General features: G+C 39.4%; 1 protein-coding gene across 8 annotated transcripts in view; it reads left to right on the top strand.

The window, feature by feature from the left end:
• The first annotated feature begins 371 nt into the window (after nucleotides 1-371).
• Nucleotides 372-26,091, top strand: part of LOC122544486 (protein SOGA3) — an 87,064-nt gene continuing 61,344 nt past the window's right edge. For 7 of the 8 annotated variants that reach the window (XM_043683746.1, XM_043683755.1, XM_043683738.1 and 4 more), the window contains exons 1-3: nucleotides 5,487-6,263; nucleotides 6,630-6,854; nucleotides 7,019-7,177. In XM_043683746.1, coding sequence (XP_043539681.1) covers nucleotides 5,595-6,263; nucleotides 6,630-6,854; nucleotides 7,019-7,177 — 1,053 coding nt within the window. In that variant the 5' untranslated portion in view covers nucleotides 5,487-5,594. Of the gene's footprint in view, nucleotides 601-5,486; nucleotides 6,264-6,629; nucleotides 6,855-7,018; nucleotides 7,178-26,091 lie in introns of those variants that run through there. The other variant, XM_043683733.1, reaches the window with a different exon arrangement.

A 26,091-nucleotide genomic window follows, 5' to 3' on the forward strand; every position in this document is an offset into this window, starting at 1 on the left:
CTAGGAAGGCATAGGTAGATGCAGGTGGCTGGAGACCATAGGGGAGGGTAGAGTGGATTCTCCTTTGTAATATAATTGCTTATTGTTCGCCCAGATATTGATATGTGCCCAGTGAATGCAATGTTCGCATGTAATTATTAGCTGCGTTAAAGGTCTGTTCGATTCTCCAGTTCAATTACTAATTTCTGAGGTAACATAAGCACTGCCGCATCAGGTAAAGTACAGCTGGACGCACAGCTACATTAAAAATAAGCATCAAAGAAATACGCCTTTACAATCGGCCAATGCCCCTTTAAGTCACGCTGGCAATCTCAAAGAAGGGAAAGTGACGAGGTTCTAGAAACAAAGACACTTCCCCATGTTGTACAATAGTGTCACTTCCTGTAAGGTCGCAGCAATTGTCGGGAACACCGGTGATTCAGCTGATCCAAAAGTGGCGTCTTCAGGACCGCCTCAACAGCGAGTCTATGATAAGTCCCTCCCTCTCTGGATATCTTATCTATCTATCAGGTCAATAGTCTGTAGGGGAGTGTAGATGCAAGTAAAGCAGCAAGCCGAATTCAGCCATGGTAGCTCTTCGAGCAACACTAGCCGAACATGGTGAGTCCCTTCTTCCTAAGACCTTCCGCTTGCCAAGCCAGGAGGCTCATTTACTAAACTCACTGGTACATCTTCGCAAAGAGAACAAAAAAAAGTATCTTCGAATTTTGCCAATAAAACTTCTGCTTTAGATTTAATGATGTTAATGAAGAATCATTTGTTCACTTTCTACAACTGAGTTTTTTTTTCACTGATATGACTTTGTTAAATTATCCGCGCTCGTTGTTTCCTAGCTTTTTTTGCGGGCTCTCTTGGCTGTTGAAATATGCCTGTCACAGCACTTTGCACAATAGCGGCTGCAGGGATGTCGCTTCATGTTCCCGGTTACTGGAGGATGCCAAAGAAGTAATCATTTCCGTTCCTGTAGGAAATGGAGGACTTAGAAATTTTCCAGCAGATTTTTATTCTAGTTAATGGTGTACCAGCAGGAACAGTTAAAATATTCGCGTAATCTAAGGTATACTTTCTATTATTCTTGGTATCGAAATATTAGATCCTGTATCTCCGCCCACTGAGCCGCGCCCATGGAACAAGATGGTTACGAGTACATTTCATGTTACATTGTGTTCTGAAGAGCAATCTCACAATTCATTAAAAGATATTCCTGAGAAAATGGGTAACCTCTTTTATATTTTGAGAATAAGGTATTTCATGTCATTTAAACTGTAACACACCAAATATCCACCCACTATACTTTAAATAACGTGATTGTTTGGGGAGATTTGATGTCTTCGGGATATTCCTTTTAAAAAAGCTGCATTGGCCAATTACTTAGTGAATCCTGGGCCAGGCTGGTTAGTAGTCTCTCTTGATAGCTGCATGTTTTATGATTCATTTATACTGGGCGGCCGAAAGGAAATTGCTTTTGTAGGGGTTTGACACTCTGTGGTTTAACGAACTGACAGTAATGGATTTTTGCAAGGTATGGGATAAGTAGGTAAGAATACATATCACAGCAATAATACTGTGTAGAGGTAGGCCAGGAAGAGGAGGGGTGGAATTTGGCTTGTGGTATTGAAAGAGCAAAGGCTGTACACAGAGATAATGGATGTGTCTGGGAATAGGGACACTAATAATGAAATTTATTACTTCTGGTTTCTAAATGTGTGGGGACCCATCATGCCTGCCCCTGCCACTCTATCTAAGAATGCATCCCACTTACATCAATGCCTTTAGGCATGGCTAGATTAGCTGAACCAAAGACTTGGAGAATTCATATGTCACTAGAATATGGAAATGCTGCTTGAATTTAGACAATGCGGGTGGCTAGTAAAGACTATCAGTATTACTCCTTTTTGTTTTTCATCATATATTCTGCATAATTAAGAGATTGCTTGTAAGGTTCTGGAACTGAATGGTCAGTATCCCAACCTTCAGTAACTACCTTTCCAATTCCAATAAGTGAGCTAGGCTGGATAGACAGTGCCCAGGGCTGCCTTGGCATACTGTGGACAAACCTGATGTAAATATCAGGTTGGCAGTTCTATCACTAATGGTTTACTTGGTTTTGGTTTTGGTTTTAGTTCCCAGGTGTGTTCTGGAAGAGAGCTGAACTACAAAAAGAATGGCCTTTGCCTCTTCTATCCTCAGGTTAATAGTCTTTGGTCATTAGGCAAAACATTGATTTGAGCTCTCCCAAAATAGATAATGGGTACAAAGAATGAGCAGTACCCCTTGCCTAAAAATGTATGCATTTATTCCAACTGACCTTTCTGAGCATGAAAAATGCTCCATTATATCATGGATTTACCAGTTGGAGGTGCAGAGCTTGAGTATCTACTTGTCCTTTTGCAGCATTAGAATGGTAGGTATGATTTTTTTTCATACAATGCACACATTTTCAATATCGTCCCACTATTGGAAACTGTCAATAGTATTAATTCCAAGTCTCTTGAGTTTGTCATGAACAACATGATACATGTCCACTTACAAGATAATGGCAGGACCTCTGCAGAATATGTTTGATGTTACAGACATTTGTAATCTATTAACTAAATATAATATATGCAGGTATTGAATAATGCTTACCACTTAACTGGTTAACATTAATGGAGGTCAAGATTTCGAGAAATCTCATGATTGCTGTATTGCATAAAAGTTTTAAATGTAATTAATAATATTTGTGACTCACCCAAAGATGATCCTATAAGCATAATCGTAAACTGCAAAAATAGTGTACCAATTAGTCAGACCAAATTAGAATATAGGCTGAGAGAATTAGAATGTTGCTTCACTCTTAAATATAAAATTGATATTTTTAAGTTGCATTAGTTCACATAGGGAGTGAATTTTGTGGCATTTTAAGTTATAAAATGGATTTTCATTAGTTGTATTGACCTATGATAAGGAGAAAAGTACACTGAATCACATTAACAAATTTACTTCAATTTGGAACATGATCGTGAGAATTGTTTTTAAACTTCAACTTAGCTTGATAGATGATTCATAAAATAGGTTCATCCAAGATACTGTGCAGGAGTAGTGTTCTGAAGCACAAAGTCTATGAAATAAATTTATTTCTTAAGTTATTCTGCAGGGAAATTACCACTCCTGCATTCCATGTGAGGCACTGTGCTGAAAGGAATTTTGCCAGAGATGGGTCTCCAATGCTGATGTGCTTATTCTATCTAATCCATTGTCCCTTTCAGCATGTCTTTGCAATGAACCATTATATTGGTGACTTTACCCTAAATTCTTCAGTTGTTCCAAGACATACATTGTTAAACTCCTTGCATGTTATCACTACAAAACTGACTATGCTTTAAGTTCTTCAGTGATTGGGACATCCTCAGGACTTAGACATTGATACATAAATACCATTTTATTCTTTTTAAGGACAGGCTAAATAATTTAAATATTGCATAATATATGATTAGATTTTACTGTTCCATTAACAAATTGAATTTGTCAATATTTCCTTTTGCTTTAATGTATTCCCTATTGGTCATGCTTGCATCTTCAGTAGGACGGGTAAAAGCAATGAATGGAAATCAGATTCTGGATTAGAGTGGTGCTGGAAAAGCACAGCAGTTCAGGCAGCATCCAAGGAGCAGTAACTGCTCCTCAGATGCTGCCTGAACTGCTGTGCTTTTCCAGCACCACTCTAATCCAGAATCTTCAGTAAGACATCAGGTAGCCTGCTTCAAAAGATTACAGATTGAGCTCTTTACCCAGTCAATAGAGTTGTATTTTACAGATCTACACTTCTTTTAAATTCAGCCGTGTATAGGGAGAATATCTCATCTTCTCAGACCTCATATATAATTAAATATACACCAACAATACATTATTTTACAAATAATGTAAGGAAAAATACTTATTTGCTGTATACAGTTTTTAGCAGTGTACACAAGCATACTGGCACATAAACATAGAGTCCACTTTAAGACTTGTTAAATGAATTTGTCAGGGAAAAAAAGTCATAACAACAGTTGTAAAAACAGTTACTTTTACCACTGAAAGCAGAATGATTCTTTATCATACAGGAATCTGTCTTGAGGTAGGATAATTATACAGTAGGTGTATTTGTGAAATATACATTATTACAATGAAGAAATAATGAAATATGTACCTCTCTAATGAAGTGGGGAACCTAGCTGTAGAAGAAGAAAATATGGCAAAAAGTCTACATACACCAAATGGAATGATACTAAAAGCAAATGTGAGAGCAAGTAGATTGAAAAATTTAAAACAGACTTTAAAGCAGGCACATTGAGTACATGGGCAAAGAGGGTATGATAATTTTGCATATAATGATGATAAAATTAGAATTACGTATCTCCAATATTGGAGGGCAAAAATGGCCAACCAGTTTTGGAATAAAGTTGCTGATTAAATATAGAAGATAAGCATGAAGGTAAGCTAATGCAACCAACTTCTGTGTTGCAGGAAATTACCTTCACAGAAAGTATAAACAAACTCACAGAAATCTTCTGCAACTATTGACACATTTTCTGGCAATCCTCTACAAATATGAAAATGCTAGTTGCAATTCCTTCTAATATTAAGCATTGCTGGTATCCTTTGAAAACAGCAGCATGCTCTGTGGTCACTGGCAGTTGTTTTTTTTCCAAATTTCATTAGAGTTGTGGGAATAAAAAAAATGCACTTTTTGGGTGAGTGGCAAATACTAAAGCCAATGTTATTGCTAAATAATGACATGAATACTGTGAAAGTTAGTGAACAGATTTGATAGTTGATGGGGGAAAATGACCTCAAGGAACCACTAGGTTAGGAATTCCAATTTGAAAATGTAAGATATACAGAATTTAACTTTGTAATTTCGAGATTTGGAAATATAAACTAAAAGTGATAAACAACTTCCCCTAGTTAGCAATTCTTGCAAGAAACCGGACATAGTATAAGGCATCAGTTTAACTTGCACTCGAAGTAAGATTTACATCTTTACAGACTTTAACAAGCTTTAATGGGTTATTTTCCGAAAAGAAAATCTTCTGTTTATTTTTGCAATTTGATTCAAACAGCTATATTATCTTTTATATTGTTTGTATGTTATTAATTTAATATTTATACGTCTATTGTCACTAAAAATAACAGGCATTATAATATCACAAAATTATGCAGAATTAATTGGGTTTCCACATTACTCCTAGCTATGGTGCGCCGATGAAGTAGTGAAGATAGATGATATAATGCCTTATTTATAAAATGATTTCTGATGTCCAACATTATGGTGCAGACTTTACGTTAGGAACGTATTTATTAACTGGCCTGTTGTAACCACCGCCAATATTCCCATCTTGAAAATAAATCCAGTTTGCGTTGACTTATGTCTGCCTGCCTACATTTTCTTTTGAAACAGTTTGCATGAAATACAGTCACACGTAATGGTAAAGTAAGCTTTCTTGTTGTTTTGTAATTTACAGGGGTCTGTTTTGTTGTAAATTGAAATTTTCTGCAGCCCGGAAGTGAATAACTATCTAAGTGGTATGCATGGAGCCGGCTGAGAATCGCGTTTAGATGACAGTAGCACCATGAACCCAGCCAGTGGCGCTGCTGAAAACCGACAGCATTCTGACAATAAGAAACAGCAGCGAGCCGCTTCACCCGCCAGGTTCCGCGATATTAACTCCAGATCCTCCATCAAGACGTCGTTCGGTGCCAAATCGACTGCACTGAAACAGGGTTACCACCCGAGCCGGGTTCCCAACCAGGGCACTGCAAACGCCAAGGAGAAAGGGAGCCGAGCCGCGGCTGCTGTCCGTCCAGCTGGTGCTGAAAAGGAGATCGCCGCCGCGCCCGAGGACCTCAGAAAGGTGGAAGGGGAGAGCTGCCACTTCACCCAGAGCAAGAACTCGGAGTTGACCCTCGCTCAGAGCGGCCGTGCCGGGGCCATTCCGGATAGAACAACGAGGGGGAAGTCAGGGGAGCAGCAGCCCCCAGGAGGAGGGGGAGAGGTGGCAGACAGAGGGGAGCAGGAAGGTGTCGGGGGCGGTATCGGGGTCGGCCTTCAGACGGACAGTGCGGGCTCGGCGGCGCCGCCGCCCAATGCTGCGATAATGCACATGAAGAACGCGACGGCAGAGGCGGCCGTGCCCGACAAGGCGGCGGGCGGCGGCTCCAACATGGAGGCGATGACCGAGCAGGAAAAGAGCCTGCAAGATGAGGTCGAGAAACTGCGCTCGGAAAATCTGGGCCTCAAGGTAGGGACGGCATCAGGCGCATTGCAAAGAGAGATAGGGGGAGGGGAGTGGGTGCTCTCTGCTTGAGGACACTAATGGACAGAATCCAACAATATCAACTCACACACACATAGAAAAACAAAACATCAGAGGATTTGTGGAGGAGAGGCACCATTCCCTCTGGGTCGGGAAACTGCAATGTTGGCCCTTGGGGGTGATGTTGATAATTTGCTTGATGGCCATTGTATTGGGAAACGCCTGCCGCAGATTTGGAACAGGTTTTGTTTTGTTTGTTTTTTTTGGTTGTTATTTTATTTTGATTTTATTGTTGCGTTGATACGTTTTTCTTTGTTTTAAAAAAAAACAAGAAAATGTTTGTCGTGGCAGAGCGAGATCGAGGAGATGCGGAACGAAATGGACGAAATGAGGGACAGTTTCTACGAGGAAGACGCTTGCCAGCTGCAGGACCTCCGGCGGGAGCTCGAGCGCGCCAACAAAAACTGCCGGATCCTGCAGTACCGCCTGCGGAAGACCGAGAGGAAAAGGATGCGATTCGCCCAAACCGGCGAGATGGACAATGAGCTACTGAGAAGTCTCGAGCAGGACCTCAAGGTCAACTCACTTTCAATGCGTTGGGTGTTATAGGGTTCTTTCAGTCATGAATGATAAATAATTTCCGCGGCTTTGAGACTTCTAAGTTATTTGCATCCTCTTTCTCTTGTTTTATTTTCGGCGAGGAGAAGGATGATGCTATTTATTGTTGTCCTCGCTTCCAGGTTGCCAAAGACGTGTCTGTCAGACTGCACCACGAATTGGAAAACGTGGAAGAAAAACGCACCAAAACAGAGGAGGAAAATGAAAGCTTACGTCAGCAGTTGATAGAAGCTGAGATCACCAAGCAAGCTTTACAGAATGAACTGGACAAGATAAAAGAGGTAAGTATAATATTGGTGACCGTTTCACGGTCAAGAATAGAATAGGACAGATTACAAACTCAGGAATCGTCTTCGATGATGTTAGTGCAAGAACATATTCGCCTGACATTGCTTCATTACATTAAACAAGGTTTAGGGCCCGTTAAAAGTTGCTCCATAAGGGAGTTCAGTGTTCAGTCAGAAATAATGCCAACTCTTAATTAAAGCATATGCCAGTCTTATTAGGCTTTTATGTTCATTCCAAAATGTTATTGCCAGTGGAATTTAAAATCTTAAGAATACTTGGTACTTCTCTGGGGCTATTTTGTTTTTGCAGTTTTCTAAAAATGTCGAGAAGCTAGGGGAGTTTCTTTGGTGTGTGCACTCCTTATTTCAATTTCAAACCAACCCCCCCATGCTTTTAATGCTTGGCAGCTTCTGTGAAGTGTTTTCACATTGTGCTTTGGGTCCTAGAGAACAGAACAGTGCAGTTCAGAGGAAGCCATTTAGCCAGTGTTGTTTCTTTTTGAGAGAAATCCAATCATTCCTACAACCTCTCCCACCTATGCTTCCCTATGTATTTTGCTCCAAGATTATTCAATTTCATTGGAAATATTAATCAGTGTCCTCTATAGTATCATGTGGGGATACATTCTAAATCCTCATCACTGTGTGTGTATGTGTAAAAGCCTTTCAAGTGTTGCCTCTGGTTATTTTGCCAAACAGCTGAAATTAAGTTGAATCTGTGTAATGGCACTGACAGACAGCCAAATCCAATCAGCCTCCCTGTCCCTCTATTCACAACACAGTAAAGTTTAAAATATTCAATGACCCTCAAAATTGACACGAATCGTTCCTAACCAAACTTGTTGAATAACCAGTAGCATACTTTGCAAATAATTATAATACACAGGTCTATATCTTTAACAAAAGATTTAACAATTATTAATATAGTAGCTTTAGCAGAACAAAGTTAAACCTCAAGCAATCTACTTCATGTCTATTATTTAAAACCATTTTTCTTTGATTCTAGCCCCCCACTCTCCTAAAGACAGATGAACAAACAGACACCATCAAAGGATAAACCAAAAAGAAAAATTAAATACAACTGGCAGGTTAACTTAAGCAGATTCCACAATCCATAACCTTAAAGGCACACGGGATTGTATGTTGCTTGGTTTTTGAAGACACTAAAGCATACAACTAGCTTCTTGTAATCCTTGGGGAATATTCATTTTATACAAACAACTGAGATTCTATTCTCTGAACTTTTAATAAGTTGATAACATGGTTCAAACTTTGGTTTCTCTTTGTTCGACTTGTTGCTTCTCTGTGAGGCCTTTGTTAACTTTTAAATGTTTGCCATCCATTTGAGTGTATTGCATCTCCAGAACTGAAATATCAAGAGTGTCCTTTGAAGAAGAATCAACCTGCAGTTAACTTCCAGGCCTGGTCTCATAAGCAAATTTCAGTTTGTTTGTTCTCCATTTTTTTTTAAAGTTGCCATTCATTCCAGAGGTCTCCTTCATTCTCAGCTCAGAATTCACTGCAGTTGTTTCTGTTGCCTAGATCAGTGCAGTGAAGTGTGTCCAATATCCAGTTTAATTCCTTTTTTAAAGACTTTTTGGTGGTCTGGTACAACTGAGTAGCTTGCATGGTCTTTTCTAATAATAACTAGAAGTTGACTATGTTGGTATGGGTCTTGATTCAAAAGTAGGCTAGACCAGGTAAAGAGGGCTGTTTTTCCTCCCTAAAGGACATTAATACATCAGATGGGTTTCCCCAATAGTTAACAATGATTTCAGGCTCATCATTAGACTTAATTTTTATTTTGTTTTGTTTAAACTGGAATTCTGTACATGGAGGGCTGACATGAACTTGTTTGATTACTACATTTGGTTCTACATGTAGGCAGACATCTTTGTAAAGGCCTGCTATATTATGGCACAGTGATGGATATTTTTGAAACTGAATCCAACAGTGTCTCTCATGAATGTGCAGCATGCTAGAAAGACTGATGCCACCTCAGATATTTCCTGCTGCTACTCCAGAATTATCCTCTTTGGTGGTGTCCTCCAAGGCTCAGTATCCACATCAGTTCAGAGAATAGAATCTCAGTTGTTTGTATAAAATGAATATTCCCCAGGGCTTACAAGAAGCTAGTTGTATGCATTGGTGTCTTCAAAAACCAAGCAACATACAATCCCATGTGCCTCTAAGGTTATGGATTGTAGAATCTGCTTAAGTTAATCTGCCAGTTGTATTTAATTTTTCTTTTTGGTTTATCCCTTGATGGTGTCTGTTAATTCTGGATGATCCAAAGTGCTGCACTGCTGTCTCTGTCTTCATTTGCTTTTCTTCACTGTTGATGTGAGACATGACCTGAGAACGCATTGTTTGCCTGAGAGGTTCCACTGAGGTGTGTGCATCTGAGCTAATAGCTTCTTTGTATGAATGCTGTGATGGTGCATCCTTAGAGTGAGTTATTTCCTCTGAGTAATCATTATTTTCCTCATCGTGCAACACCTGGGAGGTGCTCGATTGGCCTGTGGGAGATTAAAATTGCTAACTTTTTTTTGAGAAGATTTGTAGCTAAGGTTGATAAGTATCTAAGTTAGCTCGCTGAGATGGAAGGTTTGTTTTCAGATGTATTGTCACCATACTAGGTAATGTCATTAGTGAGAGTCTCCAGAGAAGCGCTGGTGGTATGTCTCGCCTCTGGTGGTGATGTCATTTCTGGTTCTTTGATTGGGACAACACATACATCTTAGGACATGCACGAAACAAAGACATGCATGAGAATTCTTTGAAGCATGGCATTCTAACCAGAACACCACCAATAAACACATCGATTTAGATCCTATCTACCTTCTCTTGGGGAAAATAAAGAACGGTAAATGACATCACCCTCCTTTATTAACCAAGATCTATAAATAGAGAGGTAGGACATACCACCAGCGCTTCACCAGAGACTCTCACTGATGGCGTTACCTAGTATGGTGACAAAACATCTGAAAACAAACCTTCCAGCTCAGTGAGCTAACTTACGTACTTATAACAATATTTAATTTAGAACTGTGGGCGGCACAGTGGCACAGTGGTTAGCACTGCTGCCTCACAGCGCCTGAGACCCGGGTTCAATTCCCGCCTCAGGCGACTGACTGTGTGGAGTTTGCACGTTCTCCCCGTGTCTGCGTGGGTTTCCTCCGGGTGCTCCGGTTTCCTCCCACAGTCCAAAGATGTGCAGGTCAGGTGAATTGGCCATGCTAAATTGCCCGTAGTGTTAGGTAAGGGGTAAATGTGAGGGTGTGGGTGGGTTGCGCTTCGGCGGGTCGGTGTGGACTTGTTGGGCCGAAGGGCCTGTTTCCACACTGTAATGTAATCTAATCTAAAAAAAACTGTCAAGGTAGGAAGGTGTTAAGACTTCATTGTGCATTTGATCATATTTTACTGGTTCATGATATCAGCATAAGTAAAAGCTATATACCAAGACTACATTGTATCTAATTCTGTTACCAGGCAATTGAGAGACTCTGATTTCTCTATTGCTAAAGATCAGCTGTGATGAAAGTCATTTTATTTCCAAAGCCTCTGTCCCTGGCTTCCTCTTGCAAGGAGAAAGAGAGTAGACCTATGAGTGAGGATAATGAGTGGATGATTGGACATTTGATGAGGGTCATTGTGAGTGCTAAGTGTGCATTAAGATGTACATGATGGTCATACAAGCATCTTCCAGTTGGTCTCATATCCACCTCAGCAGAGATGGACATCACCCTGTGAGCTCTTATGACACAGCTACATCTTTGGAGGGACATCAGTGAAGCTCAGTTCTGTCATACAATACTATGAGTGCATTGTCACAATTTCTTCCTCTGCTGAAACACCTGGACAATCTTTAAATTTCAAACTATTACTTTAAATATTTCATCTGAAATAAGCTCGTGAGTTTTCATTATGGCTGCTTGCCTTAATTAGTCAGCAAACCTGAAACCAGGCATTAATGCAGTCTGATGGGAGAAACCTTTCCAATGATGCCAAGCAGGGAAATGCCTTAATATGTATTACAGTTGATGTGGTTGCTGTTGTTTTGGTACAGGGTTACAGTTATTGCATCATGCATATTTTGTGGCATTAATTCCAATAGTGTGAGAGGCAGTGAAGTTTGTACAGATGCTAGTGTAGCAGTCCTGATTACAAATGCTTGATAAGTTCAGGCAATATCAGATCAATTTCTGAGGCTTTTCCCAAGGATGAAGGTCAAAGCTTTGCACTATCTAACTGGTTTCAATATCTAACTTTGCCATAACAAGTAGCTTCATCTGGTGTTAAGAGTTTCCTCAGCGACAGTGTCCTCCCTGGTGTGTGACTCAGGGTAATGTTCCACCTATCAAAGGTACAGCAAAAGTGAGCCAAGTCCTTTATCAGAGTTGCTGTTTGCTGGCAGTGCCACACAAGCGTTCCAAACTGATGAATACTTGCACCAGTAAATGGACAGACGCTATCATGCCTGGAAAAAGTTTAATTTGACCATCTGTATCAGGAAGGCAAAAATCATAATTCAGGAAGCTGTAATTATACCATTTATTGGCATTGAAAAATCTGATACTAGAAGTTGTTGATAGCTTCACATAATAGGCTGCACAAACCTCAGTGACGTCAGTTGGTGCTGAAATCAACATGTATATTGCAAAGATTATAGCTAGTACTCAAGACTTATGTTCATCTTCTGTGCTTTATTAAATATGCTTGACTGTTTACTCTATAGTACATAAATGTTTTTAAAAATTGATTGTAAGCTCACCTATTGCTGTTCCTTGTGCTGGCTGAATAATATTTTAGATTGTCAAGCATCAATAAAACTGAAAATTCAGTTCAATTTCAGTTTATTGACCATATTGAAATTTAATTTTGTATACATTATTCATTAAGTAAAAACATTCCTGTTAAAAGTTTTTTAAGGAGGGTACAAATAAGTTTGAGAGCAGATTATTCTGCATCTGAGGGATTGTAGCCTTTTCCCTGAATGTATTCCAATAGCATTACTGAGACATAGGATGGTTTTCATTGTTCACAATAGTACATTTATCAAAATTCTTTGAGCAATTTTCATTGAGAAAGATCTGCTCAATAAATATTCTTCCTGTCTATTTCAATAATCTCTTTACCTTAAAGGAATCTACTTTCCTGAGGCACAGCACTAGGAGAGATATCCAAACTGTAATTACTCATAACTATGTTTGGAAGAATCTCATGATTGTTGGATCTACTCAGTTTTCTGAGGTAGTAAAATTGTATATGTTACTTGGTCACCAATCAAACTATGGTTCCCTAAAATTTCAATTAATCATCACACTGATACCTAGTTATGTGATTAGCTCATTTCATTTTCTTGTACGTCCATTGCTTAGTATTCGTTTTGGACACTTATATATTATAAGTATGAGTATGGTTGGGGAAATCCCTTCAGTTAATCCGTATATTTAAATAATAAACAACAACATTTGAGTAAAATTGATATTTACTGCAATTCTGTACAATAATAAAATGTAGGTCTTCTGGCATGTACTGGCAATGATGGTAAACCAAGGAGTGCACATTAATAGGGAGTTTCTCATGAGAAACTAATAACTAAGAATAGAATGTGTGTACGGCCAATGTTAAAGTTCTGGTTATTTCTGACCAAGATTAATATTGATGCGTGGAATGATTTGAAAACATAAGACCAAACTGCTATCTTCCTTTTCTCAAAAGAATATTTGTTAGTATCGATGATAGTTACTTGAGGTGACTGGCTTTTTAAAAACAAGTAATGTTGGAAATTCTGGTTACTGGAGATTCATGGTTGCTACAATGTTATCCAACTTTGACTGTAAATATATTTTACTCTCAGGTTAATTCATTACACACATTAATGATCCCTTCAAAATGGATAATTGTGAGGTTGTCCACTTTGGTAACAAACACAAGAAGTAAGATTATTATCTGAATGGCAACGGATTTGGTTAAGGGAGAGGTGGAATGAGACCTGGATATCTTTTTACACCAGATGCTGAAAGTAAGGGAAATGTTATATTGACCTTCACAGTGAGAGGATTCAAGTACAGGAGCAGAGGCCTTCCTGAAATTTTACAGCACCTTGGTAAGATCACGTCTGCAGTATTGTGTGCAGTTTTGGTCTCTTAATCTGAGGAAGGATGTTCTGTCTATGGAGAGAATGCAAAAAAGTTTACCAGACTGACATATGAAAAGAGACTGGATTGGTCAGGACTACAGTGTGTTCACTGGAGCTTAGAAGAATGGGGGTTGATCTCGTAGAAATCCACAAAATTCTAACTGAACAAAACAAGGTAAATGTGGGAAGGGTGTTCCTGTCAATCAGGGAATCCAGAACCAGGGATCACCACTTAGGACTGTATTCCTGTCAACTAGGGATCATCATTTAAGGATATAGGGTCGCCATTTAGGACTGAGATAAGGAGAGTTTTTTTTCCACCCAGAGAGTGGAGAGACTGTGAATTCTCTGCCACAGGAAGCGATTGACGTCAAAATGTTGAATATTTTCAAGAAGGAATTAGATATAGTTCTGCAGGGTAAAAAGATCAAAGGGTATGGGGAGAACCTGTTGCTGATTGATTATTCTAATCATGATCATACTGAATGGCAGAACAGGTTTGAAAGTCCTATTCCTGTCCTTATTTTCTAAGTTTCTATATTTCCTTTTCAAGTTTATACTAATGTTAGCCATCATAACTAAGACATTTGCTCATGAATTGCACATCATTAACCTCATCTTGCCTTTGACTGATTTGCCTTTTTGGACTCGTTCGAGAAATATGTTTCGGGTTCAGCTGTTATGGCGTTCTGCAGTGTTGTGATGCATACTTAGAGAAAGAATTCTTTGCTGAAAAAGTGTGTAAAATGTAAGAGATGAGCATACCTCGTTCTGTTAAAGCAAAATAGTGAAACCTGAGAGAAAAATAGTTTGTTGTTTTCTTATTTTTGAGGCCCATCTTTGCTTGCAAAAAAAAGTACATATTCTTGATTATGTTAACAAAAAACTATCTAGTTTAATATTTCTCAAACATTTTAAGACGGATGTTCAATTAAAATCTGGGAGAATCTTCCAAATCTCCTGTCATCCATGGAAAGACTGCTCCTTTTTGCTAACAAACAATATGTTTAGAACTCTTTTCTTAGGATCATCAATTGCTTGGTCTGTAAAATAGAACTTGATACGTTGTTTGACCAGTTGTAATCCATTAAAGGTGTCACTAGATGTCCAGTCTGAAATTGCATTTCTGATATCTAAAATTCTGTATTAAAAAGCCTGAAGTCCCTGACTTTGTATCAGCCATAAATTAATCTGCACCTTCAATGACTTAAGCACATATACACCCAACATTGATTGAGGGCAAGTTGCACAATCATGGTTTTCTTTTCATAAATGCATTGTCCTGTTGTTTTCTTCGCCAGTTTAGGTAGTCATGGGCAAGTGCTTTCCATGAGTTTGTAGTCACTTGCCATACTAGAACTCAGAGAGCTCATTTTGGAAGCCTTGTGTTAGACGTGCAGATACCGTGGCTTGCCCAATGCAGCTGACTCAATACTGCATCACCCAGTTCTTAAACATACTTAATTTAAAGAATATGATTACGTTGGTAGTAATAACCAGGACAGCAAGACAATCTATTAAGATGATTATAAATTTTGGTTTTGATGAAGCATTCCAGCAGAGATGGCAGCAAACAGAAGAGATTTTAGAATTTGTGGAGATACTCAAAAAGAGGATGCTCTATGAGTTAGCCAGGGATCTGCCTTTTCTTATTGTGCTGTTTTAAACGCGCCGCTTGGGAGCACTGTGCCAAAAGTAGAACAGAAATGGCCTACATAGGTCAAGTTCCAAATTTACATACATTGTAGGGCGAGTACCCAGCTGATTTTGAGAGTTAAGTTGTGTTTTGTGGTGAGGCCATTTCTCATCCTATAATGGCTGTACTTGCATTCCAGTAGGATCTGTTACATTGGATACTTGCTTTTGTCAATTTTGTTATGAATTCATTAGCATGTATTCTACTGAGATTCACCAACATTGACAGGTCTAAAATGTAGCCCAACAGAATATGCATAACTACTGATAAGATCTAGAAAATCCACTGTCTCTTAAAATTAGTTTATAATCCTGGATGTGCTTTGTAGCCTAGGGGATCTATGAGAGGTGTTCACTAGAACTGTAGAATTTAGAATGTTTTGATTTTGCTTTCACTTGGTTGGTTGAGACAACTACCGAGGTTCCTTGATAAGGCTTCAGGAGCTGTTTAATTTCTGTTGAGAATATAACCTGCACAGTGGTAACTTGCTGTTTTCCCTGTCTAACCTTTGCAGTTCATAAAAGCTTGATATATCTAGGCATGCACTTTCAGCTGCTTTAAAGGTACAAGTTCCTGGAATGGAGCATCATAAATAAAGATGCTTGAAGGAATTAACAATTTACCAATGACATTATTTGGCTGGTTAATATGAACTGAATGTGAACTGCTCCTTAATTTCTGCTACCTTTTTACATAAATTCCAATTCCATTAACAGAATTCCAGGAAGCTTTGGTATAATTATTTTCTCTCTCTAAGCTTCTCCATGGTGAATAAATAACATTTTATTTTATTGTGTCAGCCATAGTTCAGTTAGTAACACCACTGCCTCCGAGTCAAAACCTTAAGCTGCATTCAAGAAGCTTGAGCAAAAACTCTAGGTAATTCTGAGAATGAACTGATCATTATCATGTTACTTATGGGGTCTTGTTCTGGACAAATTGGCTGCTGTCTTTCTTTCACTGATTACTCTTTGAAAGTCCATAATTGACTTTTAAAGTGCATTGATCATCCCAAGATTGTGGAAAGTGCTAATTAATTGCAAATTTTTCTGTTATTTGAATTCATCAGGGGCAACCTATATTTAGTGTGATACTTAATTCTGTTGATTAAAATGACCCAATGTCTCATTGTGTCCTCCTCCTGAGAGAGAAAGTGAACTGCTGCTAACAGCAATAACTGAGCATCATCCTGCATAATCTGGAGTCACTGTCCTTCCGATTCGTATGTTTTGCATTTCTCTCATGTACGTTCCTTGCTTATGATCCATATTTTAAAATTTAATTTGGAGCATTTTTCTCTTGCTGTTTTATTTACTTCTCACCTGGATCCATGTTCTCACTTATTGACAATTAAAACTAAGCTTCATTTAACTTCCTGTGACTAGCTTGATCCTTTTTCAAAAGGTTGATGCAAACATAACTCTAAATATAAGATTACCAGAAGAAAGTTTCATTGAAGCCCTGACTACAACATCTTCGCATAGTGACTGTGCAGTAAATATTATGCTGTGAAAGTTATCCTATGCTCAGAAATTGCAGTTGTTTTTACTTTTATATTGATATTTTTGTTACGTATCTGCTTCCTACCTATACTTTTCTCATTAACGCATGTGATATTTGATATGTGTATTTGCATGTTGTTAACTGAATACCAGATTCCTCCCTGGTGGATGTAAGTGCATTCTTGCAAATACACTTCAAGGTGTCTTTGGCATTGCTTTCTCTTTTGTTATTCTTTAACAGAATACCCTAGAGAGTCTGGAAATCAAATAAGTAGCTAGTTGTTACCGTACTCTTTCAAGGCTGCATTTTCTGTTCCCAGGGTTGGATGTTAAAGTTGGGAGACAACCTGGCAAGGTGAACTTGACCTTTAAAAATGGCCACCACATATCTGCTATGTTTAAATTCTGAATAAGTGACATTGCTTGGGAGTTAGGTTTTTCCCAAGTCACCCAGCCGAAGAGCAGCAGTTCGCCAGGCCAGCTGGGCAGAAAGAATGCCTTGAAGCTCCTGCACTTGCTCAAATTTCAAACCTAATGATTAAAAAAAAGAAATGGTCACTTTCCCTCAGCTTCACTTCCTACACCCATGCCACCCTCTGCTTCTCTACCCTTTTCTGTTACTCCTCATACTGTCTGTCCTAGCCTGTGCTCAATTACCTGCCTCCCATAGTCTTTTATACCTCTGTGATGAATGATGGCATAGGCTGGTACAATGTTCATTTACAATCCCTATGCTGCAAATCCTCTGTATCTGTGAGTTTATGACTCACTAATTCATCTATCTGAGGCAAAAAGTAAGTTGCAATAAAATTCAACATTCCCAGGCAAACTCTCTTACCTGCAATTTTTAACCTATTTTGAAAAGGCTCTGCACTTTTGAAGTTCATCATTCGCAGGAGTTCTCAGAAACAGAACCCATGTGAATATGGAGGAATGACTATACCAACTCTTACTCCCTACTCACCAGCCTTTGCTCTACCCTTTCCATCTCACCGCACCTAGAAAACCATGGAAAAATCTCAAGAGGTGTGCTGACAGTGTCTAGTGGTGACGTAAATGTTGGACACAAAATTCTAATTGATAACAAAAACTAATCCCTTTGGCAAACTAACATTTTACTTCAGTGCTTAATTCTAAGTGTTTAACCCCTAATGGCGACAAATGTTTCCATCCATTAAGCTATCAAAATGATTACTTGGTAGGCATGCCATTGTATAATTGATAGACTGGGAAATCAGTTATACAGCACAAATCCTGGCAACAAAATAACTTTTTTTAAACTTTGTAGCTTTTCTTCAGACAATCTCTTGAAAGTGTTGGCAATCCTAATGAGTTTATGCAAACTTTGTGCACATACATGCCTTGTAGAATCCCAAGCCTACGTTACTTCCACCAAAGGGCACCTTATCTCCCAGGACTAGATCCAAAGAGATACGTGGTTTATCCAAACGGGAAGACACATAAACATTCCTCCATCATTTGCACACTCCATCACATCCCTTCACCACATGTCCTAATTAAGCCCAAGACATGCAGCCTAATGCCCTTCATGCATTTCCATAGTTCTGTATGACCCTCTGCCAACTTAGAGCCTGTTTCCACCCACCATGCAATCCCTTCACCTATTGTGACAACTTGTTAATTATCCACTCATGTTAATGCAAATACTAGAAGCAGTATATTTATTTCTGGTATGTTATGGACCAGACCAAACCACCTCATAATATGTCAAGGAGATAGCCTAGACCCTAACATATTTTTATTTTAAAGGCAAGTGCCAGACGTTGCATACTGGATGCAATCTGATCAGTCAAACTATCGGGCTTGAAGCAACATGGACTTTTTTCACACAAATGTAGGGCGTGATGGACTCACGGGGAAATGTCGCGCCAACATCCATTGTGTTGGTGCCAAGACTGGCTCTACTGTAACAGGGGGTCTGTCAGGTTCCAAGTGATCGAATGTGATAGGGGACTCTTTAGTCAGAGGCACAGATTGGCATTTCTACAGCCAACAGCAAGATATCAGAATGGTCTGTTGCCTCCTTGGTGCCGAGGGTAAAGGATGTCTTAGATAGGGTGCAAAATATTCTCAAAGGGGAGAGTGGTCAGCAGGAAGTTGTTGTACATGTTGGTACCAATGACATAGGAAGAGAAAAGGATGGGGTTCTGAGGAGAGAATGTATGAAATTAGGCAAGAGGTTAAAAAGTAATTCCTTGAAGGTGGTAATATCTGGATTACTCCAGGTGCCATGTGCTAACGAGACTAGGATTATGAGGATAGAGTGGATGTTTTCGTGACTGAGGAGCTGGTGCAGGGGAGAAGGATATACACTTTTGGATTATTTGGAATCTTCCAGGGTAGTTGTAACTTGTATAAGAAGGACAGATTGCACCTGAATCGGAAGGGGGACTAATATACTGTGGGGAGATTGGCTGGACCTACTCGGATTTAAACTAGTGGGGGTCTCAGAGATTGAGAAGAGAGATCAGTCTGAGGCAGGTGCAGTTGGGAAAAGGAGCAAGTCAAATGGTCAAAGCAGGCAGGAGCAAGGCAGAGAATGTGGTAGGACTGAGAAATCAAACTGCGTTTATTTCAATGCAAGAGGTCTAAAAAGTAAGATAGATGAACTCAAGGCATGGTTGGGAATATGGGAATGAGACATCATAATCATTACAGAGACATGGCTCAGGTATGGACAAGATTGGCAGCATAAAGTTCCAGTGTATAGATGCTATAGGAAGGCTGAAAGGGGGGGGCAAGAGAGGAAAGGAAGTGGTGTTTTTGGTTAGGGAGAACATACGGCTCGACTTCGGGAGGATATTCCGGGAGTGCATCCAGTGAAGTTATTTAGGTAGAACTGAGAAATAAAAAAGGAATGATCATCTTATTGGGATTGCATTATAGACTCCCCAGTAGTCAGCAGGAAATTGAGAAGCAAATTTGTAAGAGGCTCTTTTATCTTAAGAATAATAAGGTGGTAATGGTAGGGGCTATTAATGGTCTAAACATAGAAGGGGACTGCGATAGTGTTAAGGGCTTGGATGAAGAGGAATTTAAGTGTGTACAAGAAAATTTTCTTATTAATTACGTGGACGTAACTACTAGAGAAGAAGCAAAACTTGACCTAATCTTGAGGAAATAAGGCAGGATAGGTGACTGAGGTGTCAGTGGAGGAGCATTTTGGGGCCAGTGATTATAATTCTATTAGTTTTAAAATAGTGATGGAAAAGGATAGACCTGTTCAAAATATTCAAAGTTTAACTTGGAGTAAGACCAATTTTTTTTTGGTATTAGGCAAGAACTTTCAAAGGTTGTTTGGGAGCGGACATTCCAGGTAAAGGGACTGCTGGAAAGTGGGAAGCCTTCAAAAATGCGATATCGAGCAGTCAGAGACAATATGGTCCTTATAGTGTGAAGAGAATGCTGGATGACTACAGAAATTGAGGTTCTCTTCAAGACAAAGTAGGAAGTATATATCAATTATAGATAACAGGAATCGAGTGAATCCCTAGAAGAGTATAAGCGCAGTAGGAGTATACTCAAGGAGGGAAATCAGCAGGGCAAAAAGGGGACATAAGATAGTTTTGGCAAGTAGGATTAAGGAGAATCCAAAGAGGTTTTACAATACGTTAAGGACAAAAGAGCGACTAGGGAGAGAATAGAGCCCCTTAAAGATCAGCAAGGCCATCTATGTGTGAAACTACAGCAGAGGGTGATACTAAACAAATATTTTGTATTAGCGTTTACTGTGGCGAAGGATATGAAAGCTAGAGGAGTTGGGGAAATAAATAGTGATATCTTGAAAAGTGCCCATTTTACAGAGAAGTTGGTGCTAGATATTGTAAAATGTATAAAGGTGGATAAATCCCCGGTACCTGATTAAGTGTATCCCAGAACTTTGTCAGAAGGTAGGCAAGTGATTGCTGGGCCACTTGCTGAGATATTTCTATCACCAACGACGATGGTTGAGGTGTTAGAGAACTGGAGCATGGCTAACATGGTGCCACTATTTAAGAAAGGTGGTAAGGAAATGCCAAGGAACTTTAGACAGTGAGCCTGACACTAGTGGTGGGTAAGTTATTGGAGGAGATTCTGAGGGACAGGATTTACATGTATTTGGAAGGTATGGACTGATCAGAGTGATAAACAACGTAGCTTTGTTCATGGGAAATCATGTCTCACTAATTTGATTGAGGTTTTTGAACAAGTGATGAATAAAATTGCAGGCAGAGCAGTGAACGTTGTCTGTATGGACTTCAATAAGGCATTCAAAGGTTCTGCGTGGTAGACTGGTTAGCAAGGTTAGATCACATGGAATACAGGGAGAATTAGTCATTTGGATACAAATTGTCTCAGATAGGAGAAAATGAGGACTGCAAATGCTGGAGATCAGAGTCAAGAGTGTGCTACTGGAAAAGCTCAGCATGTCAGGCAGTGTCCGAGGAGCAGGAGAATCGATGTTTCAGGCAAAAGCCTTTCATCAGGAATGAGGCCTGTGGGCCAGGGGGCTGAGAGATAAATGGGAGACTGGAATGTGTAGGTAGATGAAGGTTGGAGGGAAGAGTGGAGAGGTCAGAGAGGAGTGTAGAACAGATAGGTGGGAAGATAGATGGACAGGTCAAAGGGCAGTGCTGAGTTGGAGGCTTGGGACTTGGATAATGTTGGAGAGGGGAAATGTGCAAACTGGTGAAAGCCACGTTGATCCCATGTGGTTGTAGGGTCCCAAGGCGGAAGATGTGGTATTCTTCCTCCAGGCATTGGGTGGTTAGGGATTGGCAATGGAGGAGGCCCAGGACCTGCGTGTCCTTGGTGGAGTGGGAGGGGGAGTTAAAGTGTTCGGTGATTTTCCAACTCCTTGGTTGCTGTCTGACTGCTGTGCTTTTCCAGCACCACACACTTGACTCAAAGATAGGAGACAGAGAGTGGTGATGGAGGGTTACTGTTTGGACTGGAGGCCTGTGACCAGCATTGTGCCCCAAGGATCATTGCTGGGTCCACTGTTTTTTGTCATTTATATAAATGATTTAGATGTGAAGAGAGGAGGTATGGTTAGTAAGTTTGCAAATGACACCAAAATTGGTGGTGTATTGGACAGTGAAAAAGGTTATGCCAGTATACAGCAGGACCTTGATCAGATGGGCAAATGTGCCAAGGAGTGGCAGATGGAGTTTAATTTAAATAAACGTAAGGTACTACATTTTGGAAAGGCAAATCAGGGCAGGACTTATACACTTAATAGTATGGTCCAGGGAGTGTTAACAAGGGTTAACAAAGTGACATTGGCTGCAGGTTCATAGTTCCTTGAAAATAGAGTCGTAGGTAGGCAGAATGGTGAAGAAGGCGTTTGGTACGCATGCCTTTATTGGTCAGTGCAGTGAGTATAGGAGTTGAAAGGTCCTGTTGCAGCTATACAGGACATTGGTAGGCCACTTTTGGAATGCTGCGTTCAATTCTGGTCTTCCGAGGAAAGAGGAAATGTTGTGAAACTTGAAAGGGCTCAGAAAAGATTTACAAGGATGTTGCCAGGGTTATAGGGTTTGAGCTATAGGGAGAGGCTGAATAGCCTGGCCTATTGTTCCTGAGGGTTGACCTTATAGAGGTTTATAACATTGAGGGGAATAGATGAAGAGTCACAGTCTTTTCCCTACGATAGGGGAGTCCAAAACTAGAGGCCATAGGTTTAAGGTGAGAGGGAAAATATTTAAAAGTGATTGAAGAGACAGCTTTTCCATGCAGAGATTTGTGTAGAGGAATGAGATGCTGGAGGAGGTAGAGGAGGCTGGTACAAATTACAGCATTTAAAAGGCATCTAGATGGGACATGAATAGGAAGGGTTTAGAGGGATATGGGCTTCATGCTGGCAAATGGGACTAGATTTATTTCGGATATCTGGTTGGCATGGATGAGTTGGACCAAAAGGTCTGTTTCCATGCTGTACATCTCTATGACTCTATAGTTAAAATACAGACAAAGTGAAAAGAAAAGAATTGGCTTAACTATAACTCTATTGAACTACTGAACAAAATAGCAAATTACTCATTAACTGTTCCAATATAGTCACGTCCCATAAGCACATGCAAAGGCAAAAGGAGCATAGATTGTCACACATACATTTCTAGCACCAGTAAGAGAACCCAAGTGTTTTGCTGTTGGGAAGATGGAGAGAGATGTCGTAGCTTTCACAACCCCACCAGCTACTGAAAGTTAAGATTAAAATCCTGGTTCTGTGGAAGCTTGGCCCCAACCATTCAGGCTGCTTCTATTGTTCTAACTTGTTTAAAAAAAAAACCAAAGCGTCACAAGCTGTTTACTTTATTGGCTACAAGCAGACTGCTTTATAGCTCTGTCTCAATCTCTCTCTATTTTAAAAAAAAAAGAAATACACTTCTTAAAGCCATGATACTTTCCCCTCCCCCTCCTTTTTGAAACCGTCAATATATAAAGATGACTTCATTTTTAAAAACCTTTCGCCTAATGCTGTTAGTAGACTACAATACACTACATTGATTCTTAAGCATGCAAGCGTTCACCGATACTGTCCGTTTCAGTCTGTTTTCTTCCCACCACCAAATGCGTCCATCTTCCTTCATCAAAGTCATGCCAATGTGTTGGCAACATGTCCTGCCACATTTATAATTTTCAAATTGAATGGCTGCAATAATAAACTCCATCTAAATAGTCTGGAATTTTTACCTTTTTTTTCCAAAAACTTTAGGTGGTTATGATCAGTATATACAGTTTTCTCAGACATGTTACTGTCAATATAAATGTTGAAATATTGTAATGTCAACACCAAAGTCAAGGTCTCCTTCCAAATTATGTAATATTTCTGTTGATGATTACTCAACTTTCTGGAAAAACGTCCAATCAGTCCTTCTATCTTCTTATCGTCTTGCCAGAGTATACCACTGACACCTACATCACATGCATCGATAGTCACTTTGAATGGCTTTGTGTAATTAGGTGTGGCTAGCATTGTTGCAGTGGTTTCAAGGCTGTCAAATGCCTCCTGACATTCGTGAAACTTTCTGCGCTTCTTCAACAAATAAGTCAGTGGAGCAACCATGGTGCCAAACTTCCAGTAATAACCACACTGTGCCAGGAATAGTAGTAATTCCCTCTTCGTCAATGATATGGAAAAACTCCTAATAATCTCTGTTTTCACATACCATGGGGCAATTTGGTTCATGTACTGAACGTGAGTTTTTGCGAACTCACTCTTAGCCAGGTTTATCAGCAATCCCACTTCCCGATGTCTATCAAACAATTCCAACAGATGTTCCAAATATTTCTTTCATGTGTGACTAAAAATAACCAGATTGTTTATGTACACCTCACAATTGGGTAATCTCAAAATAACCTTATTAATTCATCTTTAAAATGTGGTTGACACAGTTTTCATACCAAATGGCATGACTCTAAACTTGTGCAGTCCATTCAGTATCACAAAAACTGAAATTTCCTTCACTGCTTTGGATAAAAATAAGCCAATATCCTCTGGCTAAGTGCAACTTTAAATGTAAGTTGCTTGTCCCTCCTCAATATGCCTTCCAAGGATGGAATAAGGTAGGAGTCAGATTTTGTAACTGCATTGACTGATAATCCACACATAATCATTAATTGAGCTCCATTCTCTGAAACTCACTTTGATTATGTTGTCTTTGAGCATGCATTCAATCTCGCTTAGAGCTTGTGCCAACTTTAGATGGCTAAGCCATAAGGATATTGCTTATTTGAAACCATATTTCCTACATCTACATCATGCATAATTAGATTAGTACGACACAGCTTATTCCCACACATCTCCCCATGTGATTGTAATAATTCTTTCAGGTCAATTTGATTTTCCTCTGGAAGGTAACTCAATAATTTGTCCCAATTTTGGAGAATTGCCCAATCTAATTTGAGGAATGTCCAATACAAAATCATTTGAACTTGCTTCTTCACCCTGTTGTAACCAGTAACACATTCTCCTTTTACTTTTCTTCACTGTCAACATACCTGCTGAACGTATTCACATGACACACTTTGTGAGATTTCTATCTGGCATTTTCTAATCAAATAATTAATCTCACTCAATTTCCTTTCAATTTGATAAACCCCATAAAGGTGTAAAGGTTCATTTACCACTGGTAGAAGCACTAACATTTTATCTCTTTATCAAAACTACAAATTTTTGATATCTTGTCTACTACCTGTTTCATCACATACCATGCTACTTTTTAAATATTGTCCAGCCAACTCACCCGTTCTAGATTAGATTAGATTACTTTAGATTAGATTACTTACAGTGTGGAAACAGGCCCTTCGGCCCAACAAGTCCACACCAACCCGCCGAAGCGTAACCCACCCATTCCCCTACATTTACCCCTTTACCTAACACTACAGGCAATTTAGCATGGCCAATTCACCTGACGTGCACATCTTTGGACTGTGGGAGGAAACCGGAGCACCCGGAGGAAACCCACGCAGACACGGGGAGAATGTGCAAACTCCACACAGTCAGTCGCCTGAGTCGGGAATTGAACCCGGGTCTCTGGCGCTGTGAGGCAGCAGTGCTAACCACTGTGCCACTGTGCCACCGTGCCGCCCACAAATCTTATATTTAATCTTCTATTTAATCTTCTCTTAAAATTTGACAAATAGTCCAAATGTGTGGTCTCTGAACTTGACTCACCAAATTAACTTCAGTGGTCCTCTCACCTGATGCCCCAAAACTAATTTAGATGGGCTGAATTTAGTTGATTTATTAGGTGCATACCTAACAGCAAAAAAATACAAATAGAATTCTTTTATCTAAATTCTCTGGATATTCTTGATTATAAACCCTCAACATTGTCTTTCAAGTTTGATGTCACTGTTTTAATGTTTTGTGAGATTCTGGATGGTATGCAGTGAATTTTAATTGTTTTACTCCTAAGTTATCCATAACTTCCTTGAAAAAGTTTGATGTGAAATTTAACCCTTCATCTGATTCTATGTTTGTGGGTAATCTGTATCTGGGGGATAAAAAAAATGCGTAACTCTTCAACAATCCTTTTAGTTGTGATACCGCAAAATGGAATGGTCTCTGGAAATCTATTAGACATATCGATTATGGTCAACAAATACTGATTCCCAGTTTTTGTTTTAGGTAGGGGTCCTATGCAATTAATTAAGACAGTTGTAAAAGGTTCCTCAGGTGTGGGAATGGGCATTAAGGGTGCTGGTTTTATCATTGCCTGACATTTTCCAATTACCTGACAGGTAAGACCTATTCAATCACATCCTTATGTAGTTTTGGCCAATAACATTAGTTTTGTATTTTGGCTTGCATTTTCCTTACTCCCAAATGACCACCTACTGGTGTTACGACACGGGGTAAACTCTCCCGCTTAATTTAAAACCAGCAACACAGAAAAGATTTATCCCATGCAGTAATCTGTAAAAATTTGAGTGACCAAGAACTATTTAAAGTAAAAAATAATAACTTTATTTCTTCAGGTATAACAGAGAATAATTAACTAACAACTATGTCCAAGTCCTTACTCTAAGTTATCTTTTAGCTTCCCTTCTATAATAC

This window comes from Chiloscyllium plagiosum, chromosome 3 (genome assembly GCF_004010195.1).
Source record: "Chiloscyllium plagiosum isolate BGI_BamShark_2017 chromosome 3, ASM401019v2, whole genome shotgun sequence".
NCBI classification, from domain to species: domain Eukaryota; kingdom Metazoa; phylum Chordata; class Chondrichthyes; order Orectolobiformes; family Hemiscylliidae; genus Chiloscyllium; species Chiloscyllium plagiosum.